The sequence below is a fragment of the Oryza sativa genome, chromosome 12, assembly GCF_034140825.1.
Source record: "Oryza sativa Japonica Group chromosome 12, ASM3414082v1".
NCBI lineage: Eukaryota > Viridiplantae > Streptophyta > Magnoliopsida > Poales > Poaceae > Oryza > Oryza sativa.
This window is the reverse complement of record NC_089046.1, coordinates 23,729,276-23,746,122: the sequence shown is the minus strand read 5'-3', so window position 1 is coordinate 23,746,122 and position 16,847 is coordinate 23,729,276. Positions and strand designations below refer to the sequence as shown.

Genomic DNA, 16,847 nt, shown 5'->3' with positions numbered 1-16,847 from the left:
AAACCAAAAGGGAGAACACACACAACACAAAGGCCTTAACTGCATCTTCATCATAGACTACTGCTGTCAATGGCAACAGATCAGACTCTCAGGAACAGTGATATGCAGTTAAGCACAGTGCCTGCTGATTATGTACAAGGCAATTACATGGGACAAAAGTTGAATTAATTAGTGGTAGAGAAAGGTTTGATCATTATATCTTAAAAAGAAAAAGTTGAGGCTTGGTGTTCAGCTCTCTAACCTCAAGAAAAGGCCTAGGCAAACAACTACTGTCAGGGGGTATCAGTATCACTTGTTCGGATTCTTTTGGAGTGCTCTTGAGCTTTTGCAGGTGACCACGGACTGGGTTGTGAGGCAGCTTTATATCATCACTAGGAGAATTTTTGCACAGTGCCAGTCTTCTGTTCCAAGACTATTTCCTGTCTAAACATATGTAAACTCAGTTCAGTTTCAGGTTACATGCAAACATATGTAAACTCAAACCTGATTTCAAAAGATTCAATGGAAGTTGTGCAGAGAACTTAAAACTTCAGGTTGGCCTATCTGAGTCCCGATTTCGGTGTAAAATTGAACTTGCCCTCTCTAACAGAACACTGGACTGGATCTGTACAAATGAAAGAAAAACAAGCAGTTATGTAAGACTCCACTGCCTACTAATGTAAGTAAGAACCTCTCCAAAAGCAGCTTTAAAAGTCTATGATGTCAAGTAAACTGACTTCTCCAAAAGCTTCCATGACAGCAAGACATTCTTCTGTAAATGGTACCAAGTTCTTTGGATGATCTTTGCTCACGGTATCAGTCCCTATTTTACTCACTGACTTATTCCTTCTGCAAAAAGATAAGAATACATACTACCCATGCAATATGTAATACAAGATGATTAATAACTTTGTATATTCAAATATTCGATGCGGAGAAGACAATTTGTTAGTGCCAAAATCAATTCTGTCTACAGTATTTTGTTCTTCTGATAAAACAGGTCGCCTTTCCTCAGTCAAAGAACGATGTGATTCTGTTTTGCAATAAACTGTATCTATTTTTTCAATTAAATCGGCAGATCGTTCCTCTTGATCTAGGTGAACATTCTGCACTCCTGTAATCATGGTCAAACTCAAACCCAAAATGTGACAACGGTGCTTCTTTTGCAGTCAACACATCATCTGAGACGAGCTCCATATCACTAGCAGTATTTGGTCCTTCTCATGCGGTACGCTCAACTTCAGTACACAAAGAATCGTTTTAGTCTAACTCCCTATAAGCTATTCTGACACTCAAACTACCACACTGTATCACTGGATTTCCACTAATAAATTCTGCTGATAGCAGGGACGGGGATCTTGCAAAATATCAGGATGGAGTGCAATTGTTGCCTTAAAATGGAGAAAATGTAACAGATGTGTCTCCAAAAAGAGAACTTTCCAGGTCAACTGCTGCTTCATTGTCATACTAGCTTTGACAATTGAGGTCATCATTTGAGGTGAACCCTGGAGAAGAAATGCAATAAGATGCCAATGTACTCCCTATGGTAGGTTTGGCTGGGGAGTAAATGGATTTCAAAGAGCATGAATCCTCAGCAGGCCCAATGCTTGAGGTACAAAAATAGCTTTAAGATAATGGGTGCCCTCAATAGGTTCAATGCCTTCGATAGTGCCCCGTCCTACGCACAGCGCATCATGGCACTCGTGGGGCATACCATTTCTGGCATCATGATAATCTTTAGAACTCTAACTGCTGTGTAGTAGCTGCATTTCCAGCGAAGAAAACATTAACATCTGGCATTTCTTGATTGTTTCTATTCCCAAATTTTGCTGAATATGGTATAATATTTTCTGAAAAGGTTGCTTCAGATAACAAACATTAACATCCTCAAAACCAGGAAATGAATAGGCCAGAATGCTGAGACTGCTCTCCCTAGTGACAGGCTGCAAAGGAAGATTGGAATCAGCAGAGAAATTCATTGGCAGCTGCTTTGTTGGGTGGAGTATGCTTTTTGTATCCACGGGCTACTTGTACCTGGGAGGTTTCACAGAAGAAATATTCCACTAAATCACCTCTCGGGATTGATTTGAGCACCACCACCATGTGATACGGGAGCTTTTCCCTAAAACAATTAGTCAAACAAATGAGGTGCTGAAAGCCAAATTTCTCCAAGAATGAGAAATAAAATCTTGTACCAACTCAGACATACATTTTGTACGATGGTCATCCTTGTTTTGAACAATTTTCACATCAATCATTCTCCACATGCAATTACACATGAATCAGTCACCACTACACTGTTGTTCTAATCATTTTCAGGTAATTAACTTACAAGCTTTGTTAGATGCAAGTACGAACTTAACATGGAACAGAAATATATCGATACCTTGAACTCAAAGTAGCTGTAAAAATATCACCATACTTTCATACCAGAGAGAGAACAAGAGACAACAACAATAAATATGTACTCCTATGGAAGAGCGTAACAGATTACCTGAGTGAAAGATCCCACTGAGGGTGAAGGCATCTGAAGTGCTGATGGTTTAGCAGACATTGGTGCAGGGATAACAACAGAACTGGAGGGGTTGTTTTGTGAATATGGTATAAAAGTTTGCATTTCCCAGAACCAAAGCTTGTTCATGGGTCGCAGTTACAAAAGGAAAAAAGAACAAATAACAAGTGACCAAAATAGATGAGAAAAGGCAACGATAATAAATAAATAAATGGAAGGGATTTTTTTCCCTGGGAAATGAAGAAATGTGAGAGAAAAAAGGCATTGCAGTCTCCTGAAGTCTGAATCTGAATCGAGTGATGGTTGTGTTGCTACTTTGAAAATCAGACTTCCTTTTTGGTTTCAGTTTCTTTGGAGTGAAACATTAGTTGTTGCATGACATGATGGATAATTCGATTCATGACTTGGCAGTGCACATAAATACCATGTAAGATTAGTTGCCATACTTGATTACTTGCTAAACCATGTAGATATAAGACTGCTGACAAAAACAGTTTTTTTCTGATGATAACAAAGAAAAGTCACTTAGTTATCAGACACCGTGACCGGCCTTGACCATCTCATAACGAATCGGGATACTTCATTCATCTCAAGTCATCTAAACTAAAGAGCACAAAATCCCACTCAACTAAATCGCACAGCACCCACTGTAATACAGCAGCAAGCAATATTTTTCTTTATTTGTCAGTAGCCCCTAAACTTGCACAATATAAAAGGTGCAACTTTTTTTTATCACATTGATGTAATCGTCTGAAATCAATAAAAGCTTCCTTTATCTAAAATAAGTGCATTTTTGTGTAAATACAATGCGATTTTTAGATTGTTTTGTTTTTTAATTCTACTTTAACCTAGATGCATTGTTATGCTGATCAAGATCTTTTTTTTTGTTTTTTTATTGGTAAGGATAACACCAACGTATATTTTGTTTAAATTTTAAGTTAGAATAGTCTTTCTTTCATCCCAAAAGAAAGTAGAGTTAGGATTTGTTGGATGTTGATCTAATTGTAAAAAAACGATTAATAGATAAGAAAAATCAGTCCCTTGATAAATATCACTGACTAGAATACTAGATATAGCCAACAAAATCGCACAAAATGTATGTGTATTCCTACCAACCATGCTAGCATTATTATCATTATCAAGACATGCAAGATGCATGTGTGATTACAAAAATAGTACATCTACATCCATAGTACATATATGCACCAGCTGAAGAAGCCTAGAAAACTAGTAAGATACATCATCTGGTATTCTGGTTTTGGCAGCAGCACTAGCTAGGTAGAAAGCTAGCTAGAGGAAGTCGAAGCGCATGAGGAGCCTGACAGACTTGTACCTGGTGCCCCGGCGATCGTGGAGAGGCACAGCGCGGATGCCCTGCTTCAGCTCCGACACTGGCAGGCATGTCTGCCCCCCAAAGTCATGCTTCTCCGACATGTCGTACTCATGAACCTCGATTCTCAGCACAGCCAGCTCCGGGACTGTCAGAGGGAATGTGAACTCCTCATCCCACATCGGTACCCACTGATCCTCGATTGTTCGAGTCTTCTTCATCACACAATCTGCCCGCACACCAGCGATCCCCACCTATATATATGTATATGCATTCACCATCGACATTATTCATTCATGCATTACTTTGTAACCTAGTATATAAATTCTACTGTTTTTGACAATTTCACTGTCTTACCCTAGTATAGAAATCAGGAGGAGAGAAGGTGTCGAAATGAGTTTTACTGAAATCCATTCGCCATCCATCTCCCATATATACTTTCACCTTCAGAGTTTTCTTCACAGGCATACTTGCGTTAGGGTCAAATACTTCACCATTTGGACCTGTCCTAAGCAAGAAGTCAGGCTTTTTGACATAGCCACAACCTCCATTAGCTCTAAAAAATCCTTGCATTAACCGGAGTGCTTTGTCATGCCCCTGAAACATGAAAGGCCAGTCAGAACAGCGTTCACGACAAATTGCTAGCTGCTACAATTCTACATGCAGTTTACATTCAGGTCTGTTACAAGAACATAACTTTTTTTTAACGAAGTACGAAAACTATACAACTAGATTGATTTATTCTCTACCAGATCAATTTACATTCGAAGGCATTATGCTGACAACTGAAACACCAAGTTCAAATGTGAGACACTCAAAACAAGTTGAAATTTTTGGTCATGTGTCGCCTTGTGTGATGATGTTTGTGGATGTGTGAAGGGCTCATGAGCCCTTGGTTATGGATAGTTTGTTTTCCTTCTTAATGAAATGAAGCACAGCTCTCCTGCGTTTTCTAAAAAAAACAACTTGAAATTATGAGGACAATAGTGATTCATGGCAGTTGAAAATTGCTTTTTTTTCCCTCTTGAATGCGCAGGAGAGCTGCACATCACTATATTAAGAAGAGAGAAAAGAGTATAAGAAGAATCAAACAAGCCCAATAGCAGTTGAGAATTGTCATCCAACCTGCATGTTAAATGCAACCATCTGAGCACCATGAGTCCAGGCATTCATTGGATCATAGTTGGAAGAATTAATCCTTGTACCCTTCGGATACACCCTGAGTATATTCTTCTGGGTGAACCTGAATTATATTTAACTGCATCAGAACAGCACTTGTCTGGTGGTCAAGGAACTGTATAAACTTTATGCAATATGAATGGAAATTAGTTCACCATGAACTCCCAGTAGTACGTGTATCAACTTCAATCATGAAATGTAAACACATAGATACTTTTAGAAAGAACACTGGACAACAAAACTAAAACAACAATAATAGTCAAACAAATGGACCTCGTTTGGTCCGTAGACTCCATAACATTTATTTTATTAAAATACTTGACACTAAAATTTCTAATGCTCATAGGTACTGTGCTTCTAATATAATAATATGAGCAAGTGCAAATTACCTTATAACATCGGCACCATGAGAAGCTGTTGCTTTAGCTAGCTGTGTTTCGCTCAAAGAAAGGCGCCTGACTTTGTCAGGATCCACCTTAAGCGCATCCTTCAAATGGCCTTTTGGTTTGCCAGCGTGGATGGTGATCAGTTCCCTATACTCACAGGCTGTTTCCTGCTGAAATTTGGGATCATCCTCATCAGAGGAGTCCTCATCTTGATCATCCAGTTCATCCTGTTCACAACAGTAAACTTTTTTAATTTATGACTTTTGGCTTTCAAAAACCATGGTTTTATGCCTTCAAAAGACAGCCATATTGGATACCTTTCCATCCGATTCTTCAGCATTTGAATCTATTCTTCTCAAGCTTCCTTCCTCTGCCAGATTAGCTAAGCCGCCATTGATGTTCTGATTATCCTTAGATTTAAGAAACTTCTTGTATTCTTCTGGTGGTTTAGTTGAGATGATTATTTTCTTCATTAGAGATTCTGGAGAAGGAAACTCATTTATTGGGTCTGAACTAGGAATGTAAAGGAGATTTCCAAATGTTTTGACGAGCATCTGTAATAATTTGGAGTCAGAATTGAGGATTTAAACAGCAAAAATGTAGTAGAAGAGTTCAAAAGGTAAACTTTACCTCAGCTACTTTAGCTTGGAGGTCCGGTGTGAGGTGATCCTCAAGAGTAATGACAAGAGGATATGGTGAAGCACAAAAGGCGTATTCTTTAATGGACTTCAAACATTTGATGATTTGTACAGGTGCAGTCAATGTCCTTCAAATGCCAAGAAGAGCAATACTCAGCAAGAAATATATTGGAAAATAAAATACATGGTTGCAAGCAACATGGGATTTTCAACAAACTTTTCGAAAAATATTTATGTGACAAACTGAATTAACTGATAAATACGAAGATAAAATTGAGCAGCCAGCATTGAACTAAAAAGTTAAGATAAAAATAGAGTATTTGCAAAAGTTTTCTGCACTAGTATGTATGGAGAATTTTTTTTCTTGCTGATTTCTTTTAGAAGGAAATTCAATTTCTACATTAAGAAACAGGGTTGCAAAAAATTTCTCTTGATTTCTCAAAATCCTGAAATATGTAGGTATTAATGTATGACGCAATGTTCAAAACTAAGTAAATTCTATCAATTGTTTTAAAAAGAAAACGTGTACAAGTTGTCACATACTACCATACAAACTAAGCTGAATTTTTTGTGTGCTATCAAATTGCTTCCCAGATGATTGGCCAAACTTGATCTAGCTCTAGTGGACCTTTAATTGAGGAAGATTTATCCTAATGACTACAATAATGCTTGACTTACTAGCTATCATGTATTCATTATTGTGCTACTGGCTATAGTAAAGCCATCTCATAGTTGACTTCTCTCAGAAGAGTAGTGACTAGTTTCACAAAAATCTATTCAACAAACAGAGTCAAGCTCTGAGGGTCATTTCTTTAAAGAAAGATCATGGATTAAGATAGGTTGGTACCATTCCAAGCATATGGCAACTTGCAAGGTAAGGAGACATAAAGATTTACAAAGTCAATGTGTTAAGGAATAAGAACCCCCCACCCTCCATGAAGAATGTCAATGTTGTTCTTAGCGGAATTCGGCCACATATCGAGCTCAATCACCCTGACACCCCTCTGCAATGCTTTGATAATCGGAATGTCGCTGGAATCACTGTTCAGCTGGTTCCCAGTCAAGTAGGAATTGTGCCCGGTGTATATGTAATAGTGCGAAAACGGCGCCGACATGTCCTGGTGAACCTGGTGTGACAGAAATGAAAATCAACCGAAATTAGTAACCGGACAGAATTGGCATGCTTTCATACGCTTAATGAAATAGAGTACATATCTATACCAACAAAAATAATAATGTGAACTTTTGAGAGCTTACTGTGAAAAGAAAAACGGCTGCCTTTCCAAGTAAAAATGAGTAAAGTTATTTTTTTTTGACAAAAGACGAGTAAAAAGTTATTTAGTTTTGAAAATCAACCAAAATTTGTAACCGAACAGAATTGGCCTTTCATTTGCATAATGAAACAGAGCACAAATAAAAAATAAAAGGAAAAATTGGTTTCCTGAACTTCTGAGCTTACTGTGAAAAGAAAAATGGCAGCCTTTTTTCCAAGTAAAAATGAGCAAAGCTATTTAATTTCTTCGACAAAAAAATGAGTAAAAAGTGGTTGGTAAGAATTAGTAATAAGAACCTGGGTGGCGATGGGTGGGTTGAGATCGGCGTTGAAGAGGAACCCAAAGAAGTCGTCGAGCGAGGGGGCCGGGCCGGGCCGGGGGCCCACGAGGCGGGCCGCGATGCCTCCTCCTCCGCCGCCGCCGCCACCGCCGCTGAGCAGCGCGAGGATGCGGTCCACCTCCGCCGGCGTCTCCCCCTGCGCCTGCGCGAGGAACCGCCGGAGCCCGCCGTCGCCTCCGCCGGCGGCGAGGAAGGCGGCGCGGACGTCCGGCGGCGGGTCGGCCGCCGGCGAGCGGAACTTGCGGGTGAAGCACATGCAGTACTTGTACGCGTAGCTCCCCATTGACGGCGTCTCCTTCTTCTTGCTTCTTGCTTCTTCTTCTTCCTCCTCCCGATCTGGGGTTGTAGGAAGCTACTGGTCGTGATCAATGGAGCATTCCGCCATGGATGGATTGGATGGGATGGGGAGAAGGGGAGGGGGAGAAGCGCGCGTTGCTGGCGATGTTCTCTCCGCGTGGGGGGTGGGATGCGATGCGATGCGATGCGGAGGAGGAGGAAGACGACGAGGACTCGGCTAGTCTGGAGTTAATTGATTAATTAATTGATTAATTAGGAGCAGGAGAAGTGCAAGCACGACGAGAGTGAAGGGAAAGGAACCGCCGTTTCAAAAAAGATGGAATTTTTGCGGCCAACCCCTTCTACTAGTGACGAATCACGGTCATGTTTGCCACAACTTTCAGGCTGAGTTCGTTTCTTTGATACTCCATTCGTACCGTAAAAAACCAGCCTAATACTAGATGTGACACATCATAGTATTACGAATCTGGAGATACCTCTGTCCAGATTTATTGTACTCGAATATGTCACATTCAGTCATATATTCGTTTTTTTTGGACGGGGGAGTATCTAATTCACTCCTCGGCTAATGATTAATTAATCATGTACTAATGGATCACTCTGTTTTCCATGAACACAGCCTCGGGTTAGGTCTTAGATCCACGACAGATTTAAATTTTTAAGTTTTATTTAAAATATGTGTAAAATGATTTATCCAAATGTTATAGACATAATTGAGGATCTAAATACATGGATTTGTGGAGCTTGAAATATTCAGCTTCTAAAAATCTTGAATTTGGAGCTATGCTAAAGAGGACCTACGTATCCTGCAGTTAACTTATTCCAAAAAGAAAAACAATATCCAAACCTGATGCTTAAAAAAACACACTGAAAATTAAAGGCGTTATATAAAAAGTATATATAAAGTATTAAACTTGACAAAATGTGTTGGAGAAACCATGCGTAAAACTCCAGATATTACCTGGAGACAAAAGGGCATGTAGTCAATGATTGCAAAACAAATTCTCTGGAAGTAACGGAAATAATTGAAAGTTATACATATCCAAGTAGGATTTACTACTTACATAGCCAGCCATTATCCACTGATAATTGCTGCTATTATCACCATAATCAACCGAATAATCAGCCAAGAGGTTATCCCAACGATAAATGACTTTGATCTCTCCTTTGGTTTAACTCAAATGAATGATAATGGCTTATCAAATGACCAGTCATCTTGACTACAAAATCATATGATAATTAACCTCATTAATTTATCACTAGTGGCTGATAAAATGGGATATAGAGAATGCTTTGGAATTCATGATATTTGCTAATTTATAGGTAAATTTCTAACAAACATATGGTAAAATAAACCCCCATAATAATCGTACTACCAAACTATACCAAACAAGTACTCTTAGCATGTATATATAGCCACACCGATCAACTAGAAGACTCAAAATACCAATAGGTTGTCGGCATCGCCTAACCGTGATCAGACATCTCCAATTTTAATTTAAAGCGCCATGAAAATATGGTTGGTAACTTGCCTTGTGCTAATGCCAACTCTACTGCACTCATGCCATCGTTACCCAACGGAGATTGCCTGACCCACATGTCAGCCACTGCTACTACACCAGCAGTACTGCAGAGGATCTGCACGCATCGTTACCATGCATCTCGATTAGCTGACACGACAGCTCTATAACTTCATGATCATTACCTTCGCGAGATACAACTTAGTTAAATTAACGAAACTTATAAGCCTAGCTAAAAGCACAATTACACGAAAGTGAGGGGATAGTACGTGGGAGAGGAAGACTTTTGATTGGGTTTATGTGTGAATAATATGAGAGTCTCTGTCAATCTATATTATACTGCACCTAAATTTATGAATGCAACTATACAAGTCTCTCTCAACCTATATTGAATTGGACCAAAATTCATGAATACATGTATCCCACTATCATTCGGTCAAAATGAAAGTACTCCACCACTATTTATGTTTTCACACCACAAAGTTGCTTTAATCTATCTTTTCACCAACACCAAAAAAAAAAAAGAACAATTGCAGTGGCAGTTGTGGCATCGCTCCATTAGCTGGCCTCTTTAGGTCTACCAACTCTTTTGATCGAGCTTTTCACATTAGCAAAGCATATCTTTCTTTTTTGCGAGTTTTTTGTTATCTCGGGATGAAAACACATGTGTCTATGTTTAATTAACATTAGTGCGTTTGCTTGTTTGCGCTTGGAGATATAACAATCATAGTCTTAGGTTCTATTTGGGGAGCTTATTCTAAAAAGCGGCTGGTGATAGTATGAAGCTTCTGGCTTCTATTTCATTTTATGAATTCTACAATTACAAATTCTTTTAATCTAGGTGAAAATCTAAAATGTTTGGAGTAGCTTCTACCAACTATAGATTCTATGAGAAACTGCAGTTACCAGAAACTTCTTCAAATAGACCCTCGATACCAAATCTCGTTTAATTGACTAGCCATGACTGCAATTACTGGATAACATGCGTACGTGGATGTAATTATGGAATACGGAGACATAAAAAAAGACAGAGGAGGTCAACAAGAGATTCGTTTTACCTTCGGGAATCAAACCAAATGCAAACCACTGAAAAATAACCTACCATGAAGAAAATACAAATTACTACTCGCTTTAGTCAAAGATATACTATGACGTTTTACGTTTTTACGGACTTCTATACATAACTTTGATAATAATTTTATATATTAGAATAAGTTTATAAAAATATGATAAGTTTAAGATAGTACGTTAAAAGTTGTTAATTGTCATTGTTTAAAAGATTGACCAGAGATCTTATTCGAAACGTATAATATTCCGTTTCAAATTACTTGACCATACAAATTATATACTGTATATTATAAAAGTATTATTTGTGGTGAACATGTAAACATATCTTATTAAATCAATACGAATTATATATATTATATAGAAATATTATTCGTGGATGAAGTATGTCATTACAGTGGGGGAGTAACAGTGGATGGAGCTTTAAAAGAAGACGCGAAGCCCAGTCGTCTAAAATAAAAGGAAAACGACGAGAGATGAACTAATCACGGCGAGCAAAACCAAAGACTTCTTTATAATTCTTCTAGTGCTTCTTTATAATTCTTGTGAGCTGGATCATGACTTGGGACAACCGATGATCACAATGCCATGTGAATAATCAAGACAAAACATGACAAAGCGTCAGGAACTTTTGTCTGCCATAGATAACGCGTTGCAAATCTTGCCAAGTTAATTAAGGCTGAGTTTCGGAGTTCGAAAAATGGTGTTACCATTAACACATAATTAATTAAGTATTAGTCTAAAAAAACTTAAAAATAAATTAATATGTTTTTTTTCAAAAAAAAATACCGTTTAGTAGTTTGAAAAGCGTGCGTGTAAAAAATAAGAGATATAAGTTGTGAAAGAAGGGGGAAGAACGCAGACTAAACCTTCATCTTTCAGTATAATTGTGGCATCCACTGAATTTGCAGTAAAAATTGTTATATCCAAACATCAGTATAAAACCTAAATTTTTAAAAGGGGGGAAAAGAGAAGGGGGATTGCAAGGAATAGCTGTGAAATGATGTGATGGCCTGTCAAAAACCTGGATTGTTATTTGGTGTTTGGATTCTCTGCAATTAGTTACCATGGAATATATGCTTCAATCCAATCGCCTGGAAGAGATTATATCTTTGCATCTTGAGCAAAGCTGGCATCTTGGAAAGAGCAGCATCCATTCCATTGCCGCTGTAGCTTTCATCAGACAAACCAGAAGAACAGGAGACCTTAACTGCATCTCATACACTGCTGCTGTCAATGGCAACAGAAACAGACTCTCTGGAAGTGATATGATATGCTGATGATACCTTTGGAGGGATTCTGGTATTCTTTGAAATTTCCCCTCTTGATGAAAAGGAGTTTGAAAGGCAGAATTGCCAAAATTTACAACATTGCTGGCTGACAGTAGTAAGATTTTTTTAGCAGAAGAGAAGCTAACCGCTGCGCCTATGATACAACTACATCTTTCTGAAAGTGAGAAGATGAACTTAAGAAGAATTGGAAGGATTACAGATACAACACTACAAGGAAGGGCGAGCCTGCCCTATGGGGCTTTGCTACAACTGCAAGGCTTGTAACCTCGGTACCAGATTGGATGGGGCTGCTTGCTGAACCCGCTCGTCGTGGAGGAGAAGGATGTTGAAGGTGCCCGATTCTCTCAACCAGGCTGCCACCACAGCGCTGGGTGACACGAACCTTCCGATGTTGAACCGCTCCACCTGGAACGGCGCTCCGATTGAATTGAGCAGTGCTTCAATGACACGGCGGAGGGTGCTTGCACCAGCAATCCTGCTATGCTTTCCCCACCCTGTAAGAATGCTGTAGAGATGTACAGAAACTTAGATTTAGTGCACAAAGGCACACAGCTGCTTAATAACATACAACCAGACCAAAAAATATTATATCCTGAAACTCTATATCTTGCAGACACGTGATCAATGTGACAAAGAACAGGAAGGAAAATCTGTTCTTGAACTTTAGGACCACGCACCTTAAAAATTCAGGCATAGCTCTTCCTTCAAAGACGATAGAGCGCACATTCAGGAGCCAGGCATGGACCATTGCTTGAGCTGCACCACATGACATAAGGTGCAGGTCCAAGCAAAACTCACCCCATGTGTTCTCCCAGACACGACGATTTATCCCTTCAAACACAACTTGCTGAGCTTTTCGCCTCTGAAAATGGTCAGTGACACAAATATGTCATGATAATTACCAACCTGAATAATCCTTGCAGATATAACTAAAAGGGGGTTTCACATGGCAAGCAATGCTTGCTGCTCTACATAAGATAGTTTAATTCAAATAACTACCCACCAAGTTATCAAAAGAAAAAACCAGCAGAGGATTTCAACAGAATTTTTGTCCAAAAACAAATTTCAATGGAAATTTCATGTTGTCACTCGCACCAAATAAAAATACTCCCTCCATTTCATATTATAACTCATTAGACTTTTTTCTTAGTCAAACTTTATTAAGTTTGACCAAGTTTATAGAAAAATATAGCAACATATGAAATATCAAATTGGTTTCACTAAATCTAACATTGAATATATTTTAATAATATGTTTGTTTTGTGTTGGAAATACTACTATATTTTTCTATAAACTTGGTTAAACTTAAAAAGTTTGACTAAGAAAAAAAGTCAAAACGACTTATAATATGAAACGGAGTAGTTAATATTAGCAAAAAAAACCAAAATACAAGTAAATCAAGGACAAGACTGAGATTGTTCTTTCTCAAATAAAGGAAAAAAATAAGTGTTTAAAAAGGAATTGAGATGAAAAATAATAGAAAAACTTGAAAACTAAATGTATTAACCAAACACTCCCACGAGACTATTTATTCTTCTAGAATGAAACCAATGACTTGAAATTATGATTATCACAAAATATTAGTGATCAGAAGATTCGGAAGCAAATCCTACCTGGCCGAAATGCCATAGCACATCAGTAAGAGCATTGTAAAAGGCAGAGGATGTTGGAGAGTCCATGCGTCCTAACTGATTAAATAACGATTGAGCTTGTGACCAAACTTCTCGAGAACCGACCAGAAGACCATAAGCAACACCATAGACAAAGTTATCAAATAAGCGAAGTTGTTCCAGTAACAGGGCTGCATCCTCGAAACTATTACAGCGACTGCAAAAACAACATCAAAGCAAACAGTTAACACCAGATATGACTATGTAAACACCAGATATAACAGCTTAGTTTCCTAGATAAACATAGGCTTGTCTTTTCTGTTTTCAATTTTTTGGGGATAAAACGCATGTGAGATCATGAAGACACATACAGCCTACCCCCTTTCTAGTAGTATTAAGACAGAAAAAGAAGTCATAGAACAAGACTAATGTTTGACAATTGACAAAAAATAAATATTCCATACTGAAATTAGTTATTAAGTTGTTGAGGGAAACGTATTCTAGTTTCAAGCATGATAAAGCAAAAAATTTTGAACTTTCAACAAGAACAACACCAGGAGAGTTATACTCTTTTTTCTTTTCCTGTCAAAATAACTAAATAATACCTACAGGATCAGAACCTCATTAGAGTTAAAGACTTTAACAAAATAAGACGAAGATGTACCTGCAAGCATTTAAGATTGCAGAAAAAGTTACAACATTTGGCCTTACACCCTGCTGGACCATCTTCTGAAACAATTCTAGAATGAAGAACAGTTCCTGTGACCTCCTCATCCGGACATCAGTTGCAGAACGCCCTCCTCTAGACACTGGATTAGCAACCCTAACAATTTGGCCACCATAAACCCCAACAATACCCATGTCACCAACTTCAGAATCATCCTCCATCATAACCTTTGACTTGCCAAATGCATCGATTATTGCATTATAGGTAACCACATTTGGCTTGATACCCATCTCCGTCATATCATTAAGCAGAGATAAAGCCCACTCTATCAAGCCGTTCTTGGCCAATGTATCAATGAAAGAGCTGAATAGAACAACATCTGGCTTTAGGCCTGACTCCTTAAAATCCAAGTAGACATTGAATGCATCTCCATGCATCCCTGCCTTTGAATATATATCTATCAAAGTTGAATAAGTTAATACACTAGGAGCTACCCCCCGTTTCCTCATATCTTGAACAAGGATAGAAACGATATCCAAGCGTCCCTGCTTTCCATACCCATTAATCAAAGAGTTGTAGGTGACAGTGTCCTTCTCAATCCCCAGCTCTTCCATCTCGTCACAGACATTAGCAATTTCAGCATACTTTCCTGCCTTCACATAAATAGCCAGCAAGGTGTTGTAGCAAACTCGGTCCAGTTGAATTCTCATAGACTTCATCTTTTCACACAACTTGAGTGCCTCCTCGTACTTCTCTAACTTGGAATATCCATCAATCAGTGTACTGTATGTAACAACATTTGGCTTAACGCCTTTCGCTTCCATATCCAACAGAACCTGCATAGCAAGCTCCATGTTTCCACACTTGCAAATGGCATCAATAAACGTGTTGTACGTGTATATGTCACGCCCAATGCCAAGATGGATCATTTCATCAAAGACAGCACGGGCATCTTCCAAATGCCCCACGCGGCTACATGCAGCGAGAAGCGAATTGAAAGTCTTCCGGTCCGGACAAAGCCCATCCTTCAGCATCTGCCGGAAATAACCAAGTGTGAACCTAAGGTCGACGCCGCCTTTACCACACGCATCAATCACCGCATTGTAAGACACCGTGGTAGGCCGCAGTCCTGCACCTTTCATCGACTCGAGCACCCCCATGGCCTCATTCGCAAGACCGCTCCTTGCATACGCTGAAATTAGAGCCGAATGCGCAAACACCGTGTTGCCGTAACCCCCCGCAACGCCATCATCGAAGGCTCTCCTTGCAAGGTCTGGTCTCCCCATCTTGCCGAGCGCACCAATGGAAGCAGTCAGGAGCTTGCCTTTGTCGACGGCGCCATTGCCGACATGCGGCAGCGCGGCGTGGAACACCTCGAACGCACGGAGCGCGGATTTGTCCCGGTCGCCGAGCTCTCGCAGGACATGGCAGTAGTCATCGGGAGCCACCAGCTCGCCGCGGGAGGAGGCGAGGGCCGCGCCGAGCGCGCGGCGGTCGTCGGGCGCCACGCGGAGCAGCTTCTCCACGCAGCGCCCCGCGGCGGCGGAGAAGGGCCCGCCGCGCGCGCCGCCCCCCCGGTCCTGCGCGCCCCACGCGCCGCCGCGGCTGCGCTTGGAGATGTTCCTCGTGGAGCGCGCGCGCCTGAACTCCGGCCCCAGCGCCGCCGCCGCGGCGCGCTGTGGCTGCTGCTGCTGCACCACCCACGGCTTCGCCCCGGGCCCCCCGCCGAAGATGGGGCCCTGCGCTGGCGGGCACGCCGCCCCCGCCGCGGGGAACGGCGGGCACAGCGCCGCCGCCGCGGCCGACGCCGACGCCGCCGCCGACGCCGGCTGCGCCGACGCGTGGAGCCGCGCGGACGCCGCGCTCGCCGCCGCCGCCGCGGACGGGTGGTGGTGCGAAGCCGCGGCGTGCGTCTGCGACGGCGTGAAGTGCGTCGGCGTCGCCATCGTCGCCGGACTCCTCCCAAACCCGATCAAACACCTCCCAAATTCCCAACCCCACCAACCAAGATCACGGACTCCTCCACATCACCACCGCCACCAATTCACCCCAAGATCGCGGGGCCAACCTCGGGGCGATGATTTGGGACGATAAGATGCGGGATTAGGGATTGGATTTCGCGCGGATTCGATTGGATTGGATGGCCACCAAGAACGCGCCGCGAGATAAGACGCCCGAGCAAGCAAGGCAGAGAAGGAAGAAAAAAGGAAATAATCCCAATGTTTCCACTTAATACCCCTACTCGCTCTACTCAAAGTGACTGACATGTGGGCCCAGTTTTGGTGTGGCCCCACTGGCAGTGAGTGGGTAAGGTTGTGAGTGGGGGTGTTTGCTTCGGGGACTATGAGGAAGAGAGAGAGAAGGGGGAAGGGGGAACGGGTTGGAGTATGACATGTGGGGCCCTAGGATGGGGCCAGGTCGGATGGGTTTGTTGGCCACGTGGCGGTCCGCGTGGCCATTGGATGGGCGATGCGGCTGCTGAGTTGCTGAGATGTGTTAATGTTGTGGCCACTCGGGTCATCTTCAGGTGGCTGCACTTTCTGTACTTTTTTAAAAGGATTTTTTTTCTTGAGTTTTTTTTCTTTGAAGGAATGGTGATGTCTAATATATTATTATAAATAAAAAATAATGTGTGGTTTTATTGAGATTTTAATAGTGTGCAATGTTTTACAAATAAAATCTAAATGTTGTGATTGTTCTTCCGGATGGATTGAGTGGTTCTTTATTACCACTATTATTATTAACAAAATCAATAGGT

At 40.9% G+C, this 16,847-nt stretch overlaps 2 protein-coding genes across 2 annotated transcripts; both read right to left on the bottom strand.

Annotated features, from left to right (window-relative positions):
• Nucleotides 1-3,590: 3,590 nt before the first annotated feature.
• On the bottom strand, nucleotides 3,591-8,215 carry LOC4352524 (phosphoinositide phospholipase C 6). The gene is made up of 8 exons (XM_015762617.3): nucleotides 7,595-8,215; nucleotides 6,955-7,151; nucleotides 6,017-6,152; nucleotides 5,704-5,940; nucleotides 5,390-5,613; nucleotides 4,947-5,064; nucleotides 4,179-4,418; nucleotides 3,591-4,075 (listed from the first exon to the last, which is right to left on the bottom strand). Exons 1-8 carry the CDS (start codon nucleotides 7,919-7,921, stop codon nucleotides 3,782-3,784), a joined length of 1,773 nt encoding a protein of 590 aa, XP_015618103.1. The 5' UTR covers nucleotides 7,922-8,215; the 3' UTR covers nucleotides 3,591-3,781.
• A 3,579-nt stretch (nucleotides 8,216-11,794) lies between these two features.
• LOC4352523 (pentatricopeptide repeat-containing protein GUN1, chloroplastic) lies at nucleotides 11,795-16,261 on the bottom strand. The gene is made up of 4 exons (XM_015764875.3): nucleotides 14,087-16,261; nucleotides 13,426-13,639; nucleotides 12,490-12,674; nucleotides 11,795-12,317 (listed from the first exon to the last, which is right to left on the bottom strand). The coding sequence occupies exons 1-4, from the start codon at nucleotides 16,033-16,035 to the stop codon at nucleotides 12,056-12,058; spliced, it is 2,610 nt and encodes an 869-aa protein (XP_015620361.1). The 5' UTR covers nucleotides 16,036-16,261; the 3' UTR covers nucleotides 11,795-12,055.
• Between the last annotated feature and the right edge of the window lie 586 nt (nucleotides 16,262-16,847).